The 22746-nt window shown below is 56.7% G+C and overlaps 1 protein-coding gene across 1 annotated transcript; it reads left to right on the top strand.

Annotated features, from left to right (window-relative positions):
* The first annotated feature begins 11917 nt into the window (after positions 1 to 11917).
* On the top strand, positions 11918 to 16188 carry MSX1 (msh homeobox 1). Its single transcript, XM_043906201.1, has 2 exons — positions 11918 to 12623; positions 14984 to 16188. Exons 1-2 carry the CDS (start codon positions 12155 to 12157, stop codon positions 15424 to 15426), a joined length of 912 nt encoding a protein of 303 aa, XP_043762136.1. The 5' UTR covers positions 11918 to 12154; the 3' UTR covers positions 15427 to 16188.
* The last annotated feature ends 6558 nt before the right edge of the window (positions 16189 to 22746 follow it).

A 22746-nucleotide genomic window follows, 5' to 3' on the forward strand; every position in this document is an offset into this window, starting at 1 on the left:
ATTTGCCTTTCAAAATGGAAAGTCTCCAGCACACCCTCACAGGCAACAAGAGGCTACAAAAGTCACTGCCCTGTCACAGGAGACTCTCAGGGAAGGCTTCTCCTCTCTGCACTCAGAAGGGAGAACCCACACGCCTGCCTGTGATCTGGGGAGAGGCGTGGGGGGCTGGCTTTTGTTTTTCTGGAAGGGTTTATAAACAGAGGATAATGAGGGCTTGAGAAGGCAGCTTTAATGACTGTTATTGCTGGGAAAACAGCGTCCATGGAAGGCCACACTGGCCCATGCCCTCCCCAGACCAGAAGCTCAGAGTGTCTGGGAACGCCAGAGGGTAGGCAGGGTTGCCGCAGAGCCTCAGGGTCACCTTTTCAGTCTCCAAATGCTAAACAACCTACCGTTTCCTCCCCAACCTGCCTCTGTCCTTCCTCTTCTTCCCAACTGGACTGGCTTATTCTCCTCCTCCTCCGCTCAGCATGTGCAAATGCTGTCCAGGACCCTGACTCTGAGCTAGAAACTGTCCTCAGGGCACTGTGGGGTGCAAAGAACATGGGCTTGGAGGGATGCTCTCTCTAGATATCGGCCAACCCAGGCCACTGTACCTCTTGGGACCCTGGCTTTCTCACCTAGTGAAGAGGCACAGCGGTGCCAACCTCCCAGGTTTGGAGGAGTCCACCTTCTGGGGTCATTGTGATGGCAGAAATAAACTGCCAGATCACTCACTCCATCTCAGCACTTAAGAGGCATTCCTATTCATTTCATCCTCCCCCAGAATGAGAAAGGGAGTGGGGGGTGGGGAGGCACAAAGCTGGAAGGGGTGGAGCTGGGAACTGACCCCAAGGAAGGTGCTTCCACCTGCGCTCCCCCACTCGCCTTTCCCCCTTCACCATGAGAGCCAGGCCTCCCCTTACCTGGCAACCAGGCTTCGGGCTGACTCTGGTTACTGGGAGGCTCCAAGGGGTCTGTTTAAACAAGTATGTCTGAGCAGGAAAATCAAACAGACAGGCACCCTCTGGGGCCGCCGGGGGACCACTGAGGGTACCACACCTGAACCCGATAAGCCCAGATCCATTTTCACTTAATTGGGCTGCGACCCAGGACCCACCATTGGATCAGATAGGAGGTCTCTGTGAGGATGGAAAGGGTCCCTTTCAGGTCGGGTTGGACTGGGAAGTCCAAGACGGTTGGGGGCACCAGTGCCCCAGCTGGGGAGGGGCCCTTTGAGAGTTTGCTCATTTCTGCAGGAAAGGTTGGGGAGGAGGCTGTCCAGAAATATTTCTCTTCTACTAGGGAGGCCGGGGGAGGGAAATTCAGCTTTTCCGGAAGGGCGGAGCCTCCGGATGAAAGACGCGTTGTCACATCCTCCCAGCATCCAGCAGTCCGCACAGTTGGTGTCAGAACACCCAGGGAGAAACAGGCAGCCAGGGAAGGTCCTGCAGGGTGCAGGCGGCCAGCTGGCTAGGGGCACGCCGCTGGACTTGGACTCCACGGAGGGCTCCTGCTGTCAGATCTCTCTGGGCCTTGGCTTCTTCAGAGGAAGGGTAGCTTATTGTTGTTCAGTCACTCAGTCGTGTCCGACTCTTTGTGACCTCATGGACTGCAGCACGCCAGGCCTCCCTGTCCCTCACCATCTCCCGGAGTTTGCTCAGACTCATGTCCATTGAGTCAGTAATGCCATCCAACCTCTCATCCTCTGTCATCCCCTTCTCCTGCCTTCAGTCTTTCCCAGCATCAGGGTCTTTTCCAATGAGTTGGCTCTTTGCATCAAATGGCCAAAGTATTGCAGCTTCAGCCTCAGCATCAGTCCTTCCAATGAATATTTAGGACTGATTTCCTTTACAATTGACTGGTTTGATCTCCTTGCTGTCCAGAGGACTCTCAAGAGTCTTCTCCAGCACCACCATTTGAAAGTATCAATTCTTCCATGCTCAATCTTCTTTATAGTCCAACTCTCACATCTGTACATGACTAGTAGAAAAACTGTACCTTTGACTATAGGGACATTTGTCAGCAAAGTGATGTCTCCTTTTTAAGACACTGTATAGGTTTGTAATAGCTTTCTTTTCAAGGAGCAAGTGTCTTTTAATTTCATGGCTGCCGTCACCATCTGCAGTGATTTTGAGATCTCAACTCCAAGTTTAAAGAGGTTTAAACTTGGCAGGGCTAGCAACTGAGTGTTCTTTACACACACACACACACACACACACACATATATATACATACATAATTTGTATTTATTTATTTAGCTGCACCAGACCTTAGCTGCGACATGTGGGATCTAGTTCCCTGACCAGGGAGTGTTTTTTTATAAGGCCATTTAAGAACTATTTGATCAGCGCTGAAATAGACTATTTTCACCCTTGAGCCCAGGGCTCAGGTCTCCGGCCCTAATGGGTCTGGCCTGATACTCTGGGTTAAGGGCCCGGCTCATGCTGAAGATGTGACACTGTCTTCTGGTCATCCATTCACCTCGCCTCTGAAGTGTCCCCTCTATGCCTGGCCCTGTCCTAGTCCCGCGGGCCCACACAAGCTTGTTCTGGGGAGCCACCCCAGAGGGCACTCTCAGGGATCAGAGCTGGGCAGCTGGAAGCAGCAGGTGCTGTGAATGAGCCAGGCTTTGCAGCCTGCTCTGCCCTTTCCCCACCAGGAAGTCCAGAGCAGGGGTCTCCGGAGTGAGGTCCATTCATGCAGTGGGGGGCCCTGAGAATCCCCTGGGTGCCACGGGAAATCTTAGAACACCTTGTTGTTGTGAGTTTTTGCTCATTGCTGTTGTTGTTTAGTCTATCAGTTGTGTTCTGCTCTTTGGCGACTCCATGGACTATAGCCAGGCTCATCTGTCCAGGGAATTCTCCAGGCAAGAATACTGGAGTGGGTTACCATTTCCTTCTCCAGGCGATCTTTCCCACCCAGGGACCAAACCAGTGTCTCCTGCACTGGCAGCTGGGTTCCTCACCGCCCAGCCACCTAACAAGCCCATTTTTGCTTATGTAAACTACTTTACTCCATCGTTCCCCTATGTGAAGTGCAAGTAGCTCAGTCGTGTCCTACTCTTTGCGACCCCATGCACTACACAGTCCATGAAATTCCCCAGGCCAGAATATTGGAGTGGGTAGCCTTTCCCTTCTCCAGGGGATCTTCCCAACCCAGGGATAGAACCCAGGTCTCCCACATTTTAGGCAGATTTTTTACCACCTGAGCCACAAGGGAAGCCCAAGAAGACTGGAGTGGGTAGTCTATCCCTTCTCCAGGGGATCTTCCCAACCCACGAATCGAACCTGGGGTCTCCTGCATTGCAGGTGGATTCTTTACCAACTGAGCTATGAGGAAAGACCTTCCCCTATGTAAACCCGGGTTAAAAATAGAGTTGCTGCCAAGATTCAAAGAATTAAGTCACCCTCAGAGCTCAGAAGACTGCTTTGCAATAGTCATTGCTGTATTAGTTTTTATTAATATTAATAGGATTTATGATTCCCCATCTTGGCATTTGTCTCCTCAGTTTTCCAGTTTCCTTGGATTCAGATCCTCCTCACGCAGTCTCAGGGAGGGCGGCAAAGAGGAGCTCAGGCGTCCATAACACGGATGCAGCAACTGAGGTCCCGGCAGGGGGTCGTCATTCATCCTGCAACATGCGCCAAAGCCCCAAGGCAAGCCCAGAGTCCAGAGAGGCGTGGCGTGGCGAGGGGCGTGGCGAGGAGCGTGGCCCCAGAAAAAGTCGTGACCCTGTCCCTTCCAAGAGCTTCAGGAACCTGCGGGTCTGAGATTCCAGCCCGAAACCAGCTGGCAGTGGGGGAAAAGCAGAACGGAATCAAAGCCTCGGGCATGTACAACCTCCACGGCCCGTCTGCCCCGTGCAGAGGCTGAGCGAGGCACAGCAAAGACTTCCCCTCGTCCCTACATGCGTGGTGCTGCGAACGTGCGCTGTGACACCGTTCCCAGTACCCGTGTCCCCAGGCTCAGCTGCGCGGCCCGGAATGTGCTACTTCAGTTCTCGTTTTTTCTCATCTGGGAAGGAGGACGGCCACCTCGGGAGCTGTGATGATGCATTGAAAGCGCCTAGTACAGAGGCGGTGCTCAGTCAAAGCGGGTCCCTCCAGCCTGCCTGGCTCCAAGAACCTAACCCTGCCTGGCCTAGGGTGCCCCTGCTCCGGCCCTCACCGGAGAGGTGGGACAGACGCTCCTTGAACCTACCAGGGCCAGAGTGCGCCAGTGCGTGCGTGCTAAGTCGCTTCAGTCGTGTCCGACTCTGTGCGACCCTAGGGACGGCAGCCTGCTAGGCTCCTCTGTCCATGCGATTCTCCAGGCAAGTGTACTGGAGCGGGTCGCCATGCCCTCCTCCAGGGGATCTTCCCAACTAGGGGTCTCTTACATCTACCTGCACTGGCAGGCGGGTTCTTTATCACTAATGCCACCTGGGAAGCCCCGTTTGCAAATGAGTCCTCGCAAATAGACAAGGTCTTCTGCAAGGTCGCAGAGATGCAAGCCACTGGGGACAGTTGGAACGTCAGGGGTTTCCGGGCCTTCCTGAGGGCGGGGACGGATGAGCACTGGGTAAGGGGCTGGGCTTTCCGGATGGCTCAGGGATAGAAGCACCCGCCTGTGAATGTAGGCCACACCGGTTCCATCCCTGGGTGGGGAAGAACCCTGGAGGAGGAAATGGCAACCCACTCCAGTATTCTTTGCCTGGGAAATCCCATGGACAGAGGAATCTGGGGGGGGGGGGGGGAGAGGCTACAGTCCGTGGGGTCAAAAAAGAGTCGGACACCACTTAGTGACTGAACAACAAGAAAGGAGTTGGACAGCCTACATTTTAGTGCCAGTTCTGTCCGTTCCTAGCTCAGAGACCAAGGGGAAATGACTCCTCTTTGGGTCTCAGTTTCCCCGTCTACAGAGTGTGCGTTCCGTAGCGCACCAATTGAGTGACCCGCCTGTGTCTCCCAGAACCTCCGCCCTCCGCCCTCCCCAGGAGGGCAGCGCCCAGCTCGTTTTAAATGAGGGAACAGCCCTCCTTGGTACCCACCGGCACGGAAAGCGAGGTCCAAAGATCGCAAAGGTGGAAAGAGAACAGTGGAGGGCAGAGGCGGGTCACTGCCTTTTCCAGAAGGCGAGGGTAGTAAGGGCTGGAGCGCAGAGACCTGGGGCGACCTGGCTGGGCCCCTCCGAGCCCTTAGGTCGGTCCTGAGTACCCAGGAGGGAACTGGCTGGGGTCGGGCCTAAGCGCCCCAGGCTGGGTCAAGGACTTGGAGCAGGACTTCTCTCTACAGAACCTCTCCTCCCCAGTCCTTGACGGTTCTGGTGGGTTCCCCGGCCACTCCCACCCCCTCCCCAGCGTGCTCTGCATTGGCTCTGCATTTCCACCTTGAGTTCTGGGACGCTGGGGGTGAAGGAGTCTGAGCGATACCTTGGAGGTCTGCTGACCCTAGTGGGTGCCCACGCTGGGCACCTTCTGGGCTCTGCCACTTCCCTTTTCCATCCTTCTGAGTACCCTAGAAGGAAGGGACCTTGTAAGGTCCAGACGGGGAAACCGAGGCTCCAAAGAGAAACGACCAGCCTGGGGCAGGGGGTGGCAGGGCCGTACTAGGGCCCGGAGGAGAGCTTCCTGCCGTTCCCCAAGGTGCCAACTGCCGCTCCAGAAATGGGAAATGGGCGGGCGGGGGAGGCGAGAGAATGAGAGAAAAACCTCGGAGAAGGGACAGATTGGGGAGGGGGCGGGAAGAGACTTGGTGACAGAAACAGAAGGACCCAGAGACGGCAGAGAGGTGAAGAGATCTCTCCGAAGAGACCAAGAGAAACACGCTGAGGCAGAGACCCGCCTCCGAGACAGATGAGAAACACGGAGGGCGAGAAGGAGGACGCAGAGAAGGAAAAGTCAGGGGCCCAAGACAAAGAGGAGCAGAAGTGGGACTCGCGGGGAGAAGGGGGCCCAGGGGCCTCCCAGGCCGCCTAGCCCCACCCAACCCTCCTCCGCGCTGCTCCTCTCCAGTCCCGGGGACCCCTCCTGGCCCGCGCGAGCTCGACCCAGCCACGGTGGGGTGCCTGCCGCACTTCAGAGGACACTCCCTGAATGCCCGCCCCCGCCCCCTTCGACTGCTCTCTTTTTCCCGTCTTAGCGCCGGGCTTCCTAGGCATCCCGAACTCGCCTTCCACTCCACTTCATATTTAGGTCCTTCAGGAGTCCCCGATGGCAGAGGCTCTTCGGGTTCTCGGCATCGCTGTATCCAGGGCTGTTATCCTCCGCCATCCCCGTGGCTGAGTGTCTTTTTTGCCTGTGTCTGTTGATGACTGTTCCTGCCCATCTCCGCCCTGATCTGGTTTCCCCGCACAGCCTCTTTTCCCCAGTGGTCGAGCTGGGGGTGAAATGTGAGTTCCCCACCTGGAAGGTACCTGGGGCTACCTTCCATTCGAGGGGCAGGGCCGCCCATGCCATCCACGTCCTGCAGGAGAGGAATTGGCAAGCCCAGAGGAAAGCTCCAGACCCCCCAGCCCCACCCCGGATGCCTCAGATGTGCTCAAAGCGCTGGGAACCTGCCACAGTGCGGCGGAGTCCCGAGGTGTGGCCTCTTCCGGAGGGCCAACAGCGTTATCTGAGCTGAGGAACAGAGGACCCATTTTAAAGCCAGCAAATCGAGGCTCAGGAAAAAAGAAAAAAAAAAAAAGGTCCTCGGCCTTTGGTTGGTGAATCAGCTCACAGCCCAGATATCTTTTCTCTGAGAGACCTTAGATTCTCTCCATTTAATAAATTCATGGGAAAACTGGACCGTTTTCAAAATTTGAGAAGGTGGTGGGCCGTGGGGAGGGGAGCCGCAGGAGAGAAATGTAGTAAGTGATGGACCAAAACCCATTTCCCTGATTGAGGGAGGCGGTGCCATCAAATCCCGACAGCACCCTCCGGGTTTTAGAGCATCTCCTCTTTTGAAAGCTCCCTGAGAGAGACTGCCGCAGAGTGAAAAGAGTGGATTGGGGGCTCAGACCCACCCGTGTCCAGATCCTGGCACCACTGCTACCTAGCTGTGTGACCCTGGGCAAGATACTTAGCCTCTCTGATTCTGTTCGCTCATCTGGAAAGAATGGGAAAGCCTATAATAATACCTATCTCCCAAAGTAAAGAGGATTAAAGCGGATAAAGTTTGTGAAACCTCTGACAAGAGTCCTGACACCCAGCTCAAAAAAAGTCAATTCTCTTCCTACCACTCCTTCCAACCCCCTGCCCCTCCAGGCCCCTACCGGAACTGAGAGGGGGCCCTCGGTGGGCAGAGCTTGGAGGTGGGGGGGTGGGGGTGGGGGGTGGGGAAGGGCGAACCTTCTTTGGCCCAGGGTGGGCAGAGCCAGGATGGAAGATGTTTGGTCGGCCCCTGGAGCCTCAGGGTCTGCCTGACATCTCTGGGCTTAAATAACCGTGCGCCTTTGTTATTCGTCGGCAGCAAAGTGGTTCGTTACGCCTGATTGGTCTAATTGCTTTGAAATGGGATATATTATCTATAATTATAGAGCTCTAGGAGGAGCCGGCCGGCCTCCGCTTTCATCTTCCCCAAGTGCACCCTCATGTCGCGATCACATTAATTTGGGCCATTTGAAAGGGGGCCCCACTGTCTCCCCCGCAGATCTACACCCCTCACTCTCTTCCGAATTTGAAGACACAAGGAAGCCCAGGCCCGATCCGGAGGAAAGAAGCAAGGGGGGAGGGGATGGAAGGGCGGGAAGGGGAAGAAGCAGGGAGTCGGACTTGTAGATTTCTCTCTGGCACCGGGTAAAATGCACTGCACTTGGGCAGTTCCACTGCACAAGTGGGGCCCGCTTAAGCGGAGGAATGGCAAGAAGAAAATATTTTTTACAGCCAGTTTTTTTTTTTTAACTTTGTATTAAAAAGGGCACCAAAAACTCTTAAATGGCCTAAGTTCTGCCCAGGTCCCAGGCAAGCAGAAAGCTTTTTTGCTCCGCTGTGGATATTCAGGCAATAACTGAAGACTCCCTGGAGTTCTGAGCTCTCCAGTGTCTTTCTCTGGAAAGCTGTGAACTCTTCCCAAAGGATTCCATCAGTGACTCCCGGTTTCCCAAACCTCTGACTCCCAGGCGCTCACTTCTAGGCGACAGAGGCCAATAGGCGGGAGAACTGGGGTCGGGAGGCCCCCCTCCGCAGGTTGGGGGATCCCCTGGTCTTGCTGTCTACTTGTCAACCCCCCTCCATTCCCATGACAAAATACCTCCCCTCTCTCCCCCTCCTGAAGATTGGTGAATTCCCACCAAAATAAATCGTTCCGGGTAATCGGTTTTCATAGCACATTCATTCTATTAAAGAGGACTGTTTGGGGCTCGCTAATTGCCGGGGGATCCCACTGAGCTGCACATTTTAAAAAAATGCACGCGGGACTCCTGGGTCGAGGCCACAAAATGCATTGGGAAACGGGGGAGGGGGCGTACACAAAAACCCGACGGAGGTGACAACGAATGCCAGAAGTGAGGGATCTTGCTGCGGGCTCTTCGAACCCGCCGCGCCAACACGCAGATAAAGACGGCGGTCTCTAAGACGGGATGCCTCGCCAAAGGAATCTTTGCCCATGAGGAGGGAGGGAGCCTAAAAACACCACTTTTCCTCGGCTGCCACACAGTCCTATAAAATAGGCGTGGGGGGGGGGGGCGGGTTGGGGGGGAGAAGGGGGAAGAACACCACCACAACCAGTTGCCCAGAGAATGGCTGCAGGACAAGCCGTCTTTAGGATCCGAAATGCGGAGGTGCTCACAGCGGCGGCGCGGGGAGTGCTTTAAGATGCCCTGGAACAAGGGGAGAAGGAGCGATGCGGGAGGGGAGGGGAGCGGAGTGCAAGCGCAGGGAAGCCGAACGCCAGTCCCCGAGCTTTATCTGCGGCGAGCCAGCCCTGCCCTTGCCAGGCATGAATTACAGCCCGGCTTTCTGGGCTGCCGTGGCCACGCCGAGAAATGCCGGCAGTAGAAGCGCCTGGGGGCTAGTGCTGGCGGCGAGATAACAGGCGCAGCCCCCCGGCCCTGTCAGCTCTTGGAACCCGCCAACCGGGAAATCCGAAAAGGCCCAGACAAAAAAATCAACGCAGAGAAGGCGCTTTCTCACTGCCCCCAACATGTGCCCTTCCTTCCGCGGGAACCACACGCCCCGGGAGAGAGATATTTTGTTCCTTTTCTCAAAGTCCCTTCTCTGAGACCGTGGGCATCGTTTCCCCTACCCCGCAGCCCAGGGGCGGATCGGTGGAAGATCCCGGCGGTATTCCGAGCACGGATTCCATGCGGAATCCACCGCTCTGCACCCCTTTTCCTCCGCAGACATTCTTCCCGCCGTTTCCTAGCGAGAGGAGACACGAACCCAGGCCGAACCTAAAAAAAAAAGAGGCTATGGGGTTCGGGCCGGGCTCGCGAAACCCAGGGACAGGCGGCAGGGCCGTGGGCTGCGGGCGCAGGCGGTTTGCTCCCAGGAGGCGGGGGCGCGCGACTTCAAGGGCCCCTGCGCCGGCTGCTGCCTTTGATCCGGCCGCCGCTGGCGCCTAAAAACAACATCCTCGTCTGCCTATTAGGCGAGCTGAGGGATCGTGACAGATTGTTTATCCCCGCAATTAGCGATGCGGCCCTTCTCCCGCCGCCCGGCCTCCCGGCCCGCGGCCTGGCCTGGACTGGCCGCGCCCGCCGGACACAGTTTTGAGCCTCCTCTGCGCCTCGCGCCTGCACTCTTGGGGTTCGAGCCCCAGCTCCGCCCTAAAGCCCTAAAGCAGGGGAGGAGGTGGTCTTATCTCGCGGACTCCAAGGGGATACTCCTTTGAAGTTGTTTTTGCTGATGTGCATTTTCTAGTGAGAAAGTTCTGATATATAGCAGATTCTCAAAGTGATCTGGAAGCCAAACTTTTTGAGATGGGAGCCGAGGGTGGAACAAAAGCAAGTCCCAACAGAAAGTCGCACTGATCGATTTGAAAAGGTTGACCTAAACAGCCTAGGGGCCTCGCTTGTCTCTCCCTCTTGAACCCCCTAGTGCAGAATGAAATTCCCGCGTGCCTGTCCCAGGGAGAATTTAATTGGAAATGCGGGTGATAGAAGTTGGTCATCCCGACTGGGAGCCTCGCTGAGTGTCAGTTCCTATAGCTCTAAAGTGGGAGTATATGGCCTTTTATCCTTGAACCCTCAAGCAAACCTCCGGGGCCTAGGTTTCTTGGCCTGGAGGAAGGACTCTATTCTCCTGTCTCCCCCAGGGGTCCCGTGTCTTTAGAGAGGCCGCATCCGTGCGCCGCGCCTCCAGCTGGGCCAGACGCGAGCTGGAGGCCCTAAACCCTGCCCAGGGCTTGGGAGTGCAGGAGGTCTGCAGAGGCGGCGTATTTTTCACAGACGCGAGGATATTCCCTAACCCGCCCCAGGCCTTAACGTCGTGGAGCCTGCGGACTTCTACGAGGCTGCTAATCTCCCCGGCGTTCGCATCCCGACCCCTCCCGCCAGACCCCGGACGCCATCCAGGTAATAAAGTTCCCGCTCTAGTAATTCATTTTCCTTAATCTGGACGCCCCTAATCTACAGTTTTTATTGCGCCCAGTTAAAAGGCGAGGGAATTCGCTGTCCCTCCGCGGTCGGATAATTACCCCTAAATGGCCACAGCAGCCCCTTGTGTTTCCTGGAGATTAGAACCCCGCAGCCATCAATGGCCGGTGCCGGTGAGCCGCCAATCACCGCCTCCAGCTCCCGGGGAGCCGCCGGCCTGGGCCCCGGGATAAGAGGCCATAAAGAGGCGCAGAAAACCGCGGAGCCACGATCCGAGTTTGTGTGGATCTTACGTCTCCGCACACCGCCCCCCCAACTCATGTTCCCCCTTTTAAACAGCAAAAATAAAAATCACGTTTCCTCCAAAATTGACAGGATAAAAGTTCTCATACCCGGCGTGGAGAATCCGTCCCTGGAAGTGTCCTCATTTCTTCGCCCTCTCTCCCAAATGTGCCTCCACACCTTCCTAACCCCCCAAGATCAGATCCAGAGATGAGGACGTATCATTGTTTCTGCGGACACGCAATCGAGGTCACGTTAAGGCCAGGTCAGTGTTTTGGGGTCGTTTCTGTTGGTTTTATATTCAGTGAATTCTTTATCAAAATGACCAGCTCCTTCCCCCAGCCGGTAGCCAGTATAGGTGCTGTAATCCCACCCCACCCCCGCCCCTAAAGTTCACGGCGAGAAACTCGATTATGCATTCCAGATAACATAATGCATTCTTATTCTTAACATTCGTAGCACCACGCGAACGTGGCTTCTTAGGCAAACTTCAGTCCAGCACTTCGAAGACAAAGGCCCACTTTGACGCAGGGGTAAAGTTTTGAAGATTGAAACAGAAGAAAATGAAGGTGTCTACAGACGAAATTAATGTTATGTTTTTCTACTATAATAAGCCTGCAGGGGTTTTTTTTTAAACTATAAAAAGAATATACAAGAAATGACTTCAATTCCAATTATTGTGGTAAACAGGAGAACCATCCTCCACTATCCACTAGGGAGAAACACACCCAAGTAACTGACACAACAGAAAGGTAAGGCGGGAGCTAGGAGAGAGAAACAGGAAAGGAATAGAGAAAAAAAGGGAGAAGTTGGAAAGAAGGGAGATAAGGGAAGGGGAGGAAGGGGGTAGAGCAGAAGAGAAGCGTAGAGCACAAGGGGAAGTCCCCCAGGAACAGAGAAAAATAAGAGACCCAGGGGGACCCACACAGGGACGGGCGGCACGGGCTGTAGCTCGGAGGAAGGTTTCTCCGGCTCCCACTCCCCTCCTCTGCCCTCCCGGGGCCCCGGCTCAGCCCCACGCGCCCCGAGGCCCAGCGCGCCTCGGGGCAAGTCCGCCCGAGCGGGGCCCAATGGATCGCGCCGGACCCGCCCCCTCGCGCGCTGATTGGCCGCCGCCGCGCTGGCCTCGCCTTATTAACAAGTTCTCTGGGGAGCCGCGGCCCGACCCGGAGCCGGCTGGTGCGCCCGAGAACTCCGCCTGCGCGGCGGCGCCAGCGGATAACCAGGCCCGGAGAGCCAGAGCTGGCCTTCTGGGGAGGGGCGGGAGGCGCGCGCGGTAGAGCCCGCCCGGCCAGGGCCCCGGACGCTCCCACAGGCCGACCGCGATCCCAGCTCGCCCGAAGCTCATGCCCGGCGGCTGGCCCGAGCTGCGGCTGGAGGAGGGGCCCGGCTCTGCATGGCCCCGGCTGCTGACATGACTTCTTTGCCACTCGGTGTCAAAGTGGAGGACTCCGCCTTCGGCAAGCCGGCGGGGGGCGGCGGGGGCCAGACCCCCAGCACCACCGCGGCCACGGCGGCCGCCATGGGCGCAGACGAGGAGGGGGCCAAGCCCAAAGTGTCCCCTTCGCTCCTGCCCTTCAGCGTGGAGGCGCTCATGGCCGATCACAGGAAGCCCGGGGCCAAGGACAGCGTCCTGGCAGCCTCCGAGGGCGCACAGGCGGCGGGCGGCTCCGCGCAGCCTCTAGGTGCCCGGCCCGGGTCGTTGGGCGCCCCAGATGCGCCGTCCTCGCCGCGGCCGCTCGGCCATTTCTCGGTAGGAGGACTCCTCAAACTGCCAGAAGATGCGCTCGTCAAAGCCGAGAGCCCCGAGAAACCCGAGAGGACCCCGTGGATGCAGAATCCCCGCTTCTCCCCGCCCCCGGCCAGTGAGTAGCCAGAACCCAGGCGGTGGGGGAGGGAGCCGGCGGGGATGTGGGACCCGAGGGCGCCAGGCCGCGCTCCGGCGCCTGTTTGTCTCCGGCGTCCGCGTACCTGCGGCCGGGTACCTGGAGCCGTGCTGCAGATGGGTGGTCGGGGAGCACAGGGCGGGGGGGGTCGACCCCTCTCCCCACTCCCACCCAGGAAGAGGGTTCGAGGCCTGGCCCAGGCCCAGATCTTCTTGGTCCACCTTCTCGGGCTCCTCGCCTTGTCCAGGCGACGCTGCGGGTAGGAGTTCACTTGTAGGACACGGGTGTCTGGGCACCTTCATCTCGGGCCCCCACCAGACGACCCCAGGAGTCTCGGCTGGCTCCTCTGTCAGACCCTAAGCCCTGTTACTTCGCCGTTACCCCAACGGGTGGGTTCGAAGGGTGCGGGACATCTTTCCAGAGCGCAGAGTTTCACTTTCTCATCGTAGACGCCTAGTGCGCCCCCTCCCCTTCACATCCACCCATCAGAGTATTTCTTTGCCCACTGTGTTTCCGAAGCTCTTGAAAAATTCCCCCCTCCCCCGCCCCTTTCGTGTTTCAGGTAGATACTTGGTGCTCAGGGTGGATGGATCACAGGGGGAGGAGGCGAAGCGCTCCGGTTCCAGTGGAGGGGGCGGGGCACCAAGTCAATTAGTGGGAGGCACCCCCTCCAACACAGTCGGGAGCTCCCAAACGTCTCGGACTGCGTCTTGGAAGCGAACTCCAGCCGCCAAAGGCGCCTTCGGGGTCGTTCCGAGGCCTCGCGGCCCCCGGGCTTCTCTGCCCAGCGAACACACTCGGAGATATTTCAGGAGCACGGGAAATTCCCAAGTTTTCCTCGTTTCCTCCGATTATTTGGTGCGGCATAATAGCAACCCGAATTCAATGGCGTGATGCTGAGGAATGATTTTTATCGGGGGATTAAACGTCTCTGAAAGGCCAGCCCCTCCCTGGGCCTAATGGCCGGAGAAGGTGGCCTAGCGCTGGGCTGTTAACTACCGAAGGGTGTGACGTTTCCCTCGGCGCCCGCCCCTCGGGTGGCCCGGCGGAAAGCGAGTCGGGGGCCAACTGCTTCCCGGACTCTCAATGGTCTCGACCAGGGAAGAAAGGGGGATGTTAACACCAGTTTTCGTTTGACTCACATCCTGGTGGCCTGAGAGCCCAAAGGATTTTTTTTTTTTTTTAAGCATTCCAAAAAGAAAATTGCATAATTAGGCAAAACCCGCCTGGTGAAAACATCTCTAGATTTGAATTCATTTCTCCCCAAGTGAAGCTGCTGCATAGGCAAAGCGTCCCTTCCAGGACTTAAAAATTCCTTTCGGGCCTGGGTCCTGACCCAAAGTCAACGTGATCTCTGTTGTCCTGGGAATAATTGTGTTCCATGTTTTTAACCAGGGCCGCAGCTGCTGGGTGTGGCAGGCGTTGACTTGCCCAGCCGACCCTGGCTGCAGGAGCCCTCTGTGCCAAGGTGTTCAGTCAACGCCCATCCTTGAGGGTATATAAGACAGCTGGGCACCAGCACCGTTGATCTCTGTGGACTGGGGCACTGGTCGAGGAGAAGCCATTGCATTTTAACCATAACACACACACTTATGAGAGAGACCAGAGGCCAAGGAGCTGGGAGTGGAACAGGCCTAGAACACAATTGAAACAATCATCAGAAGCCCCGTTAAAAGCAAGCCCCCAGACTGTGGCATTTTTTCATATTTGAGATTTGGACTTGGTGTGACATCCAGGGTTGCTCCACCTCTGGTCAGTGAGGCCTGAGCTTAGAGCAGTCACTAAGTCGTGCCCGACTCTTTGCGACCCCATGGACTGCACTGTTCTAAGTGAAAGAGTGTGTGATTGGGAGATAGGGATTTTCAGCCACAGAACAGCCTATCCCCGGGCGCTGACCACTTAGTGGGCACAGATGATAAATGTTTAGTCATCGCCTAAAATTAAATATGATCTCGGGAGCAGGGCCTTTTTCTGCGCATTTCACTGTTCTGTTAATATCCACCCGTGAGTGGTGGTGGGAGAAGGCCTTCATAAGCAGCCACTTAGATTTAAGGGCTGTTTGCCTCTTCCCAGTTATATGGGGCTTTGAACACGTCTGAGCTTTACCTGGAAGCTTCGTTTCCTCATTTGCAAAAGGTAGACAGGAACCTACCCTGTGGGCCTGCGGTGGGAGCTGGAGAAGACATTTTCCAAGTGCCTCTCAAGGCGGGCGCCTGGCGCCGAGGTGCTCGACGCAAATGAATAGCGGGCGTTGTTATCGGTCATTATTCCCTCATCGGGGCCGTTGGCGCGCCACTTTCTTAACCCGCTGCATTTCTCTCTCTCCCTCGGCCCCTCAGGGCGGCTGAGCCCTCCGGCCTGCACCCTGCGCAAGCACAAGACCAACCGCAAGCCGCGGACGCCCTTCACCACCGCCCAGCTGCTGGCGCTGGAGCGCAAGTTCCGCCAGAAGCAGTACCTATCCATCGCCGAGCGCGCCGAGTTCTCCAGCTCGCTCAGCCTCACCGAGACGCAGGTGAAGATCTGGTTTCAGAACCGCCGCGCCAAGGCCAAGAGACTGCAGGAGGCTGAGCTGGAGAAGCTGAAGATGGCCGCTAAACCCATGTTGCCCCCCGCAGCCTTCGGCCTCTCCTTCCCACTCGGAGGCCCTGCCGCCGTAGCAGCCGCCGCGGGCGCCTCGCTCTACGGGGCCTCTGGCCCTTTCCAACGCGCCGCGCTGCCCGTGGCTCCCGTGGGACTCTATACAGCCCACGTCGGCTACAGTATGTACCACCTGACATAGAAGGCCCAGGGTTGCCTACCTAGGGTGCCAGCCGATCCCTCCAGCAAACAACAGAAGCCTTCCCACGAGGTGCTCCCCTGTTCAGCACCGCCTGGCACCTTCTCTTTAACCCCACACTGCTCGGGTTTGTCCTCCGTCGCTCCCGGAGTTCACTCTCTGAAGTCTCATTCCCTTCCCCAAAGTGGCTGGGAGGGTCCCATGACGCTCTTCTAGAATCTAGATCTATCCCTTCCAGTTACAGACGGGGGAACTGAGGCCAGAGAGGTTTCCAAAGGTATCACAGTCCCCAGTAGAGTTAATGGTTGGACCAGACCGAGGGGCCGTGCCTCCTGCATGGCTGCCTCCTGTCCTAACACCTGGCAGGAAAAAGCACAGAGAAAATTCATGTTTGAAGATTTTGGAAATGAGAACAGTTGGGGAGAAAGAGAAGAACTTTGCAGGAGAGGCAGATCCCGGGTCTTGCCACCAGAAAACTTCAAAAGAACTTCAACAGTAAAACATTTGTTTTTTTTTGGGGGGGTGGGGGGAGTGATAAACAGATGCGTGACAAAGGTAGGTTGAAGGGACCTTTCTCTTACCAGTACCAGAAAGAAATTGTAAAATAAAAAATAAAAACTTCTGTTTCTATTTAACAGTACATTTGGGTGGCTCTCAAGATTCCCTTTGGAAGGGATTGTTGTAATATACTGTATATTTGAAATTTTATTATCATTTATATTATAGCTATATTTGTTAAATAAATTAATTTTAAGCTACAAGAAATTATCTCCTCATTCGTTTAGTCTTTTAATTTTACTCCTTGCCATCTCTTCACATGTATGGTTGCTTTTCAGTTTGGTAGTAGTTTGGTGTCAGAAACTTTTCAAAGGTGACAACAATATTCAGGGACAGAGAGGGGTGCTTTTTTGAACACACAGGACAGATCTGCCTTAGCAAAGTCAAGTGGAGAATTGAAGCAATTACCTTGGATAATTAGGCTCAATTTTCCAATTCACTTTAAGCTGAAATCGACACTTGTTCAGGCGACCCATAACCGATTCTTTTCTTTTTTCTCCCCTTTTAACCCGTCTTTGAAAACAAAGAGAATCACCCAAATGGTCTGATGACTGCAGACAGCTAATCCAGACAATTCCCACCCCCGCAAACCTGTTTTTCCCACCGGAGGCCAGGTGGGGGATGGAGAGGCATCGCTTCCCTTCTCTTAAATCACCCTCCCGCTGTCGCCAGTGTAGACGCGGTTGGAGGAACTAATTTTGAGGCTGCCAGAATGTGAGTGCCTTCACACTCCCTATTACAACTCCTTTAAAAAAAATTGTTTGCTGAAAACGCTAGGCGACCATACACTAAGTGCCGTGGGGGTGTCCTTTGCATGAGCCTTGCCTACAAACTGGGTTTTTCTTTTATATAGTATGTTATATTCAGGCTACCAGGAGAATATATTTGAACAAGCCCGAAGTTTAGCCTTCTGGGGGCAATTCTGCTAGCATGTTGAAGGCAGAAAAGTATCTCTAGTAGATAAAGCCTACTATGTTCCAGGCAGCGCTCAGTTCTCTTTCGAGTAGGGGAGCCCTGACTTAATCCTCACCAGATCTGGCCCCCCGCCCCCTCACCTCCACCTCTGTCCAGCCGTGGGAGCGTCTCCAAATTCCATGACAGGGCAGCCCCGGGAAGCCTTTGCGAGGAGGAAGCCAGGAGACCAAGGGCTGTCAGAACCCGAAGTGCTTGACGTTGGACACGGGAAGGGTAGACATCTCTGCAGAAAAGAGACCGGCTTATGGTGGGGAGAGGAAACCTGGGGCGCACTGCGGTTTCTAGCCCCAAGGGGAGGTTGGCCTCGGAATTCCAAGAGAGTGAGGGGTGGCTCGCACGCACCCTGGGCGGGCTCTCAGCGGGTGCCGGCGAGTTTCGAGGTACCCAGCGTCTTGGATCCTTCGATCTCCGTAGCTCTGACAAAGGCTCTGTCCCGCGGCTGGGGCTACAGTCTGAACTTGTCACCACTCCCTTCCCTAAGAAAAGGAAGGTCCAATGATCAGGCAGTCGGGGGGGGGGGGGGGGTCCCCGGCCTCTGGGCTAACAAGCGTGGCCCGAGTTGGTACTCTTCAACCCCAAGAGAGGGGAGTGGTATCTAAAAATGTCTCAGACTCCGGCGCCCACGCGGCCCCTTAAAAGCGCTTAGGTACATCACTATTTCTTGCAGACACGGAAAGAATGTTTACCCCCTGTATAAACTCAGCATCCCTAGTGTCCTTGCGCGAGACGCCCGGACTTCCACAAATCTGGGCTCCTTTCTGAAACTCCCCTGTCCACTCTCCTATACTGAGGGTTTGTACTGAACTTGAAGTCAGAGAAACTCATTGGTTGATGCCAGCCCTGCCACTTCCTAGCCGCCTGACTCTGCATAGGGAAGATCACGCTTTCTATTCCTCAGTTTTCTCATCTGCGAAATGGGCCTGGGAATCCTTCCCTTGCCCCCGGGATTTTGGGGACGTGTCAACGAGCCCCTGCGCGGAAGGCCGCCCCGGTAATGCCGAGCAGATCTCAATCTTCTTAGCTCACGGTGCGTCGGCCACACCGGAATGTTTTCCACGCGTGTGGGAGAGGGGAATGTCAGGGCGGGATCGGGTGTCTCCCGCGGCCCGAGCTCACGGGCCTCCCGGCTCTTCGAAACTTGGCAATTTAGGGTCGAGGCAAACTTAGAGCTACATAATTGCAGTAATGAGCAACGGCTCGAGCTCGGCAGACGCGCAGAGGCTCCAGCCTGGCGGTAGCTGCAGGCGAGGCGGGCGCGCCCCCTTCCCCCACTCAGAGTCTCAGCCTGTTTGGAACCTGCCGCCGCCCTGCGACCCCCGCCCGTGCCCGCCTGCGCGCGCGCCCCAGCCCTGCTGCGGGCCTTGGGTCCCTGTTTCCTTTCATTCATATGTCCCCTGTTTTCCCCATTTTTGTTTTCTTTCGTTCAGCCCCTTCTTTGCACCGCTTTTGTTTCTGGATTTCCTCCCTCGATAGGGCGTGCACACATAAGGTGCTCAATAAACGGTTTCTGGATCAGGAGGGTGCTCCGCTCTGGGGTTAGGACTTGAGACAGATTCAGCCGGGTCCCGCGGGAATTCGAGGTGAGGCGGGGGCACTGCCTCCCGTCCAGCCCAGCCCTTGGAACGCAGCTGCTTGTTTATCAAGTGAGGACGGAGTGGGCTGGGGTTCCCGCGTCTGGTCCTCTACGGATCAATTTCCTTCCCCGGCAGGAAACTTGGGATCAATCACAACGGAGTCGCCACCTCGTTTAGAGGTTGTGATGGAGGAGGAGCCAACGCTTAACGCAGCCTACTGTGTGCTGAAGTTCCGGAGCGCACCACCTTCCGCACGCTTCCCAACAAATTTAGATTTTTTTGTTTTTTTAAACAAGGGTCCAGAGAGGTTACGCGGTTTTCCCAAGGTCACACAGCCAATAAAAGGGAGAACAGGGTTTCCAAACAGATTCCACTCGGGGATCCACGCTTTTCCGGCACTGCCCGGCTCCCTTTCGCTGAGGGTCCCACAGTGCCAGGCCAGCAGTTTGGGTCTGGGAAAACTCGCCCCTCAGAACTCGGGCCCTAGCTCTCCGAATTTAACTCCTTCTAGCCCTGACGACAGGCTATTCCCTTGGGGATCAGGAGGGACACCTCACCTGCCCTGCACAATGTCTGTGAAGGCATTTTCGTTGTGTTGGGGAGGAGACATAAGTCTCGCTCAGCAAAAACTCCGCTTCTGGCCGCTCTGGCGAGACCAAAGCCCGTGGCGTGGAAGCCAGCGGAGAACTGAGGTTATGGGACGGCAGGGGACCTGGGACGCTCCTAGCTCTGGGTGCAGGTCGGCGGGGCCTGGGCGGTCAGGGAGTCTGCGAGGCTGGAGAGCGGCTGGAGAGCGCGCGCTAACAGCGCCTGGTGCGAGGGTTCCCTTCGCTTTCTGACCCGCGGCCAAAGGCCCAGCTAGCGCAGGAGATTCAGTGAAGACAGTTAGGAAGCACGAGGCCGGAGCCATGAGTGCGAGTCCCACAGTCGATGAGGCAGGTCCGGGCCACGCACCGACCACTGCCCCAGAGTGACCCCCGGCGCGGAGGAGAGGCCGGCCGGGCCTCGGCAGGCGCCCCGCCTGGAGCCCTCGGGGGCGCAATGGGAAGCAGCGAGGAGAGGCCGCGGCCGCCTTTCAACTTGGCGGCTGGCGCCGGCCTGGCCGAGCCCCCGGGGCCGTGCGGCCTCCCCGGCTCCGTCCCCGCCCCTCTCAGCCGCTCGCACCGCGGCCGGGCCGGGACACTCCCCCAGCCCCGCCGCTGGCTGCCCGGGGAAACACCTTAACCTTCCCTCCGCCCCTGATCCATCCTCCAGGGCACCCTAGCGTGCTCCCCACTCCAGACTCTGGGAATTCCTGCCGCGCCACTCAGCTCCCACGGCCGCACCCCTGCTCCACGCCTTCGGCGACCCTCTCCTCACCCCGGCCGGCCTCCTCCGCAGCGCCCTCCCGCGGCCCCGGGGGCCCACAGCCCCTGCTCTGGCAGCGCAGGCTGGTGCCTGACGCCCGGCTAGGCGCCCTCGGCGGTAGACAGCGCCTGCGCGCGCGCACACGCGCGCCGCGCACACACGCCGACACACAGCACAACAAACACACACTAACACACGCAGAACTGACCCATGCCAGACATGTTACAACGAACGCTGACACCCAACACACATCCGATCAGCCTTCATCACACACAGACAAGCCGCACAAGTCACCAGCCATGCACAGCCAGCACACGGACCCACACAGTCAACAGATACGTACAGCCAAACACAGGCGACTTCCCAAACACAGGCGAGGCAACACCCACAACCAACCCACGCAGACACCCAACCACGCAAAGCCAACACGCGCTGCACACCGCGTGCACACAACACCAACGCACGTACTCAGTCAAGCACCCACAGCCCGCCGACACCCGGCGTCCCGGGAACGGCCCCAGCACTTCTAAGCTACCCTCGGGCCTCCCTGCAGGAGTTCTGTCACTTTGCCCCGGGGACTCTGATCTTTACAACGTAAAGGCGCGGCAGGGGAGACCCACTGATAGACACTGACTGGGGGGAGATAAACTCTGAGAAATGAGGTAAGGAGAGACGTCCAGCCCGCAGAAAGCGGCTTCAGGGAGAGGGAAGGCACTAGGAGACTGGCCCACCGGGCGGGAGTGGGGGGTCCCCACACGGGAAGGAGGGAAGGACGTACACAGCTCTGAGCACAGCGGGTGAGAACCGGGTGGGGGAGATCCGCTGCGTGGAGGACAAGGTCGGGGGCAATGTCCGGCGCGCGTGTGCGCCGGATCAGTTCCAGGACGCAAGAGGTTCTCCTGGGATGCATCGAGAATGCCAACGGGAGCACCGAGCCCTCCCAGGAACCCCGTGGTGACTCCCGCTCTTCTTCCGGAGCCCCCTCCCCCAACCCTCCTTCTCCCAAACCCGCTTTCAGCCTCCAGGGTCTCCCTGGAATCAGACCCTGTGCCCTGATTGTGCTCAGCAGAATCCAGGCTCAAGATCTGAAATATCCGTTCAGCTGCCGCCCCCCTTCCTGTCCCCAGGCGAGAAGGTGGTGCTTCTGGAAGCAGCAGCTAGTTTACCACTGGAGTCAGACCGTCTGGTCTGAGGAATCCCGGTTTAGGTACCTCTTAGCTGTGTGAACCTGGGCAAATTTCTTAACCTCTCTGAACCTGACTTTCCGAAAATAAAAAGTGCGGAATGCGCAACAATCTCTTTGAAATATTTTTGGTATAAAATGAAAGAAAGTGTTCTGTGAGATGCTTGGCACTGCCGGCAGTTACCCTTGATTATGACTACTTCAAGAGGTGTGTGTGTGTGTGTACACTTTCCTAGAGACTCCAAGAGTCGGGCTGACATGGAGGGCTGAAATCCAAGTTTATGCTTTTCTGGATGATGAATTCTAGCAAACTAATGTCCCTCTTGGAACCTATAGAATCAGCCCCTAAAGCCTGGCTGTCAGGACCTAGAGCATCGCAGCTGTGTGCCATATCGACCTGTTTTTGCCGGGAGTAAAAGCGAATTCAACGGTCTGCTCTTAATTCGGGGGGCCTCGCTGGACAGAAGGATCGCCCTGACCAGAGACTCCGGGTAGGTCAGGGCAGCAGCCCCGCCGCGGCCCCCTTTGCTGCCAATTTTACAGACCAAGAAACTACGGCTCCTGGCGGGCGCCGAACGGTGGCTGGATCGCAATCCGCGGCACTGGGGCCGCAGGGGCTGTCTCCTTCTCCAACCACGGGAAGCACGTTCCACAGACGGACGGGACTGTGGTCCTGCTGGAGTTCTCCGCGCTTGGCGTGGGTGTGCGCGGGGCCCTGCAGGCTGCATGTGCCGCGTGGTTTACCCGGAGCGAGGCGGGTTAGGTTTGGGCAGGTAGGGCGCGACCTCAAACCCTCCTCTGCGCGGGCCGCTTCCCCGCCTCCCCAGCAGGGCACCATCCGGACTCCCAGGCGGTGAAGGCTGAGCTCTACATTTGGGGATGCTATTTGAAAAAATACCTAGATTTCTTTCTGATGACCCCTCCCCTGTTTCTATTTCCCTGTGGCAGTTCGCGTTCTTCCACCAAAGAAGTAGCCAGTGGCAAGCCCACACCTACTGGAAGGAAATATTTGGGACACTTCTGAGGGACTCCCCTCTCAGATTCTCCAAGCCTCAGGCTCCACATCTGCTAAATGGGCACAACAGTGACTCCAGGGAGCTTTGGAGAGAGTGAAAGGAAAAGTGCTCCTCCCAGGTCTGTTGGTCTATCATATCACCTGCGCTCCCAAGCTGGAGATGGAAAATAACCGCAGACCTGTTCTTCCTGAGATAACTGAAACACGTATAGCACCCTTGCATGTATAAGGACCGTTCCAAGTGCTCCATGTGGATCATACCAAGGAATCCTCACTACTGGGACAGCACACAGTTCTGGTAGCCCCATTTCATAGACAAGGAAACTGAGGCATAGATTAAGTGACTCCGGTAGAAGCACAGAGACAGTGAGAGCTGAGCAGAGCTTCTGTAGGAGGCAGGCTTTTGCTGGGCGTTGTCACCTACCTTTTTGCTTCTCTGAGCCTCAGTTTTCTGGTCCCCAGAATGGAATCATGTCTAGACTGATGCAGAGGAAACTGGGGTGACTTGAACTGGGACGTGTCTGGAGGACACACATCTGCCCGCGTCTGGCTGGTCTGGTCTCGCTGGTAGCCTCCTCAGATGCTTTGACCGCCAATTGAAAGACATGCCTGCTTGGATTCCCCAAGGGCTAGGAGGGTGGTCCTAAGGTGTTAAGGAATGAGTGAGTCTG

The sequence above is a fragment of the Cervus elaphus genome, chromosome 6, assembly GCF_910594005.1.
Source record: "Cervus elaphus chromosome 6, mCerEla1.1, whole genome shotgun sequence".
NCBI classification, from domain to species: Eukaryota; Metazoa; Chordata; class Mammalia; order Artiodactyla; family Cervidae; genus Cervus; species Cervus elaphus.

Bases quoted from the DNA above. Each gene is read 5' to 3' on its own strand.
- MSX1 (XM_043906201.1), top strand. From the start codon at position 12,155: ATGGCCCCGGCTGCTGACATGACTTCTTTGCCACTCGGTGTCAAAGTG. The intron at 12,624-14,983 runs GTGAGTAGCCAG...TCGGCCCCTCAG, and splicing joins CTTCTCCCCGCCCCCGGCCA to GGCGGCTGAGCCCTCCGGCC.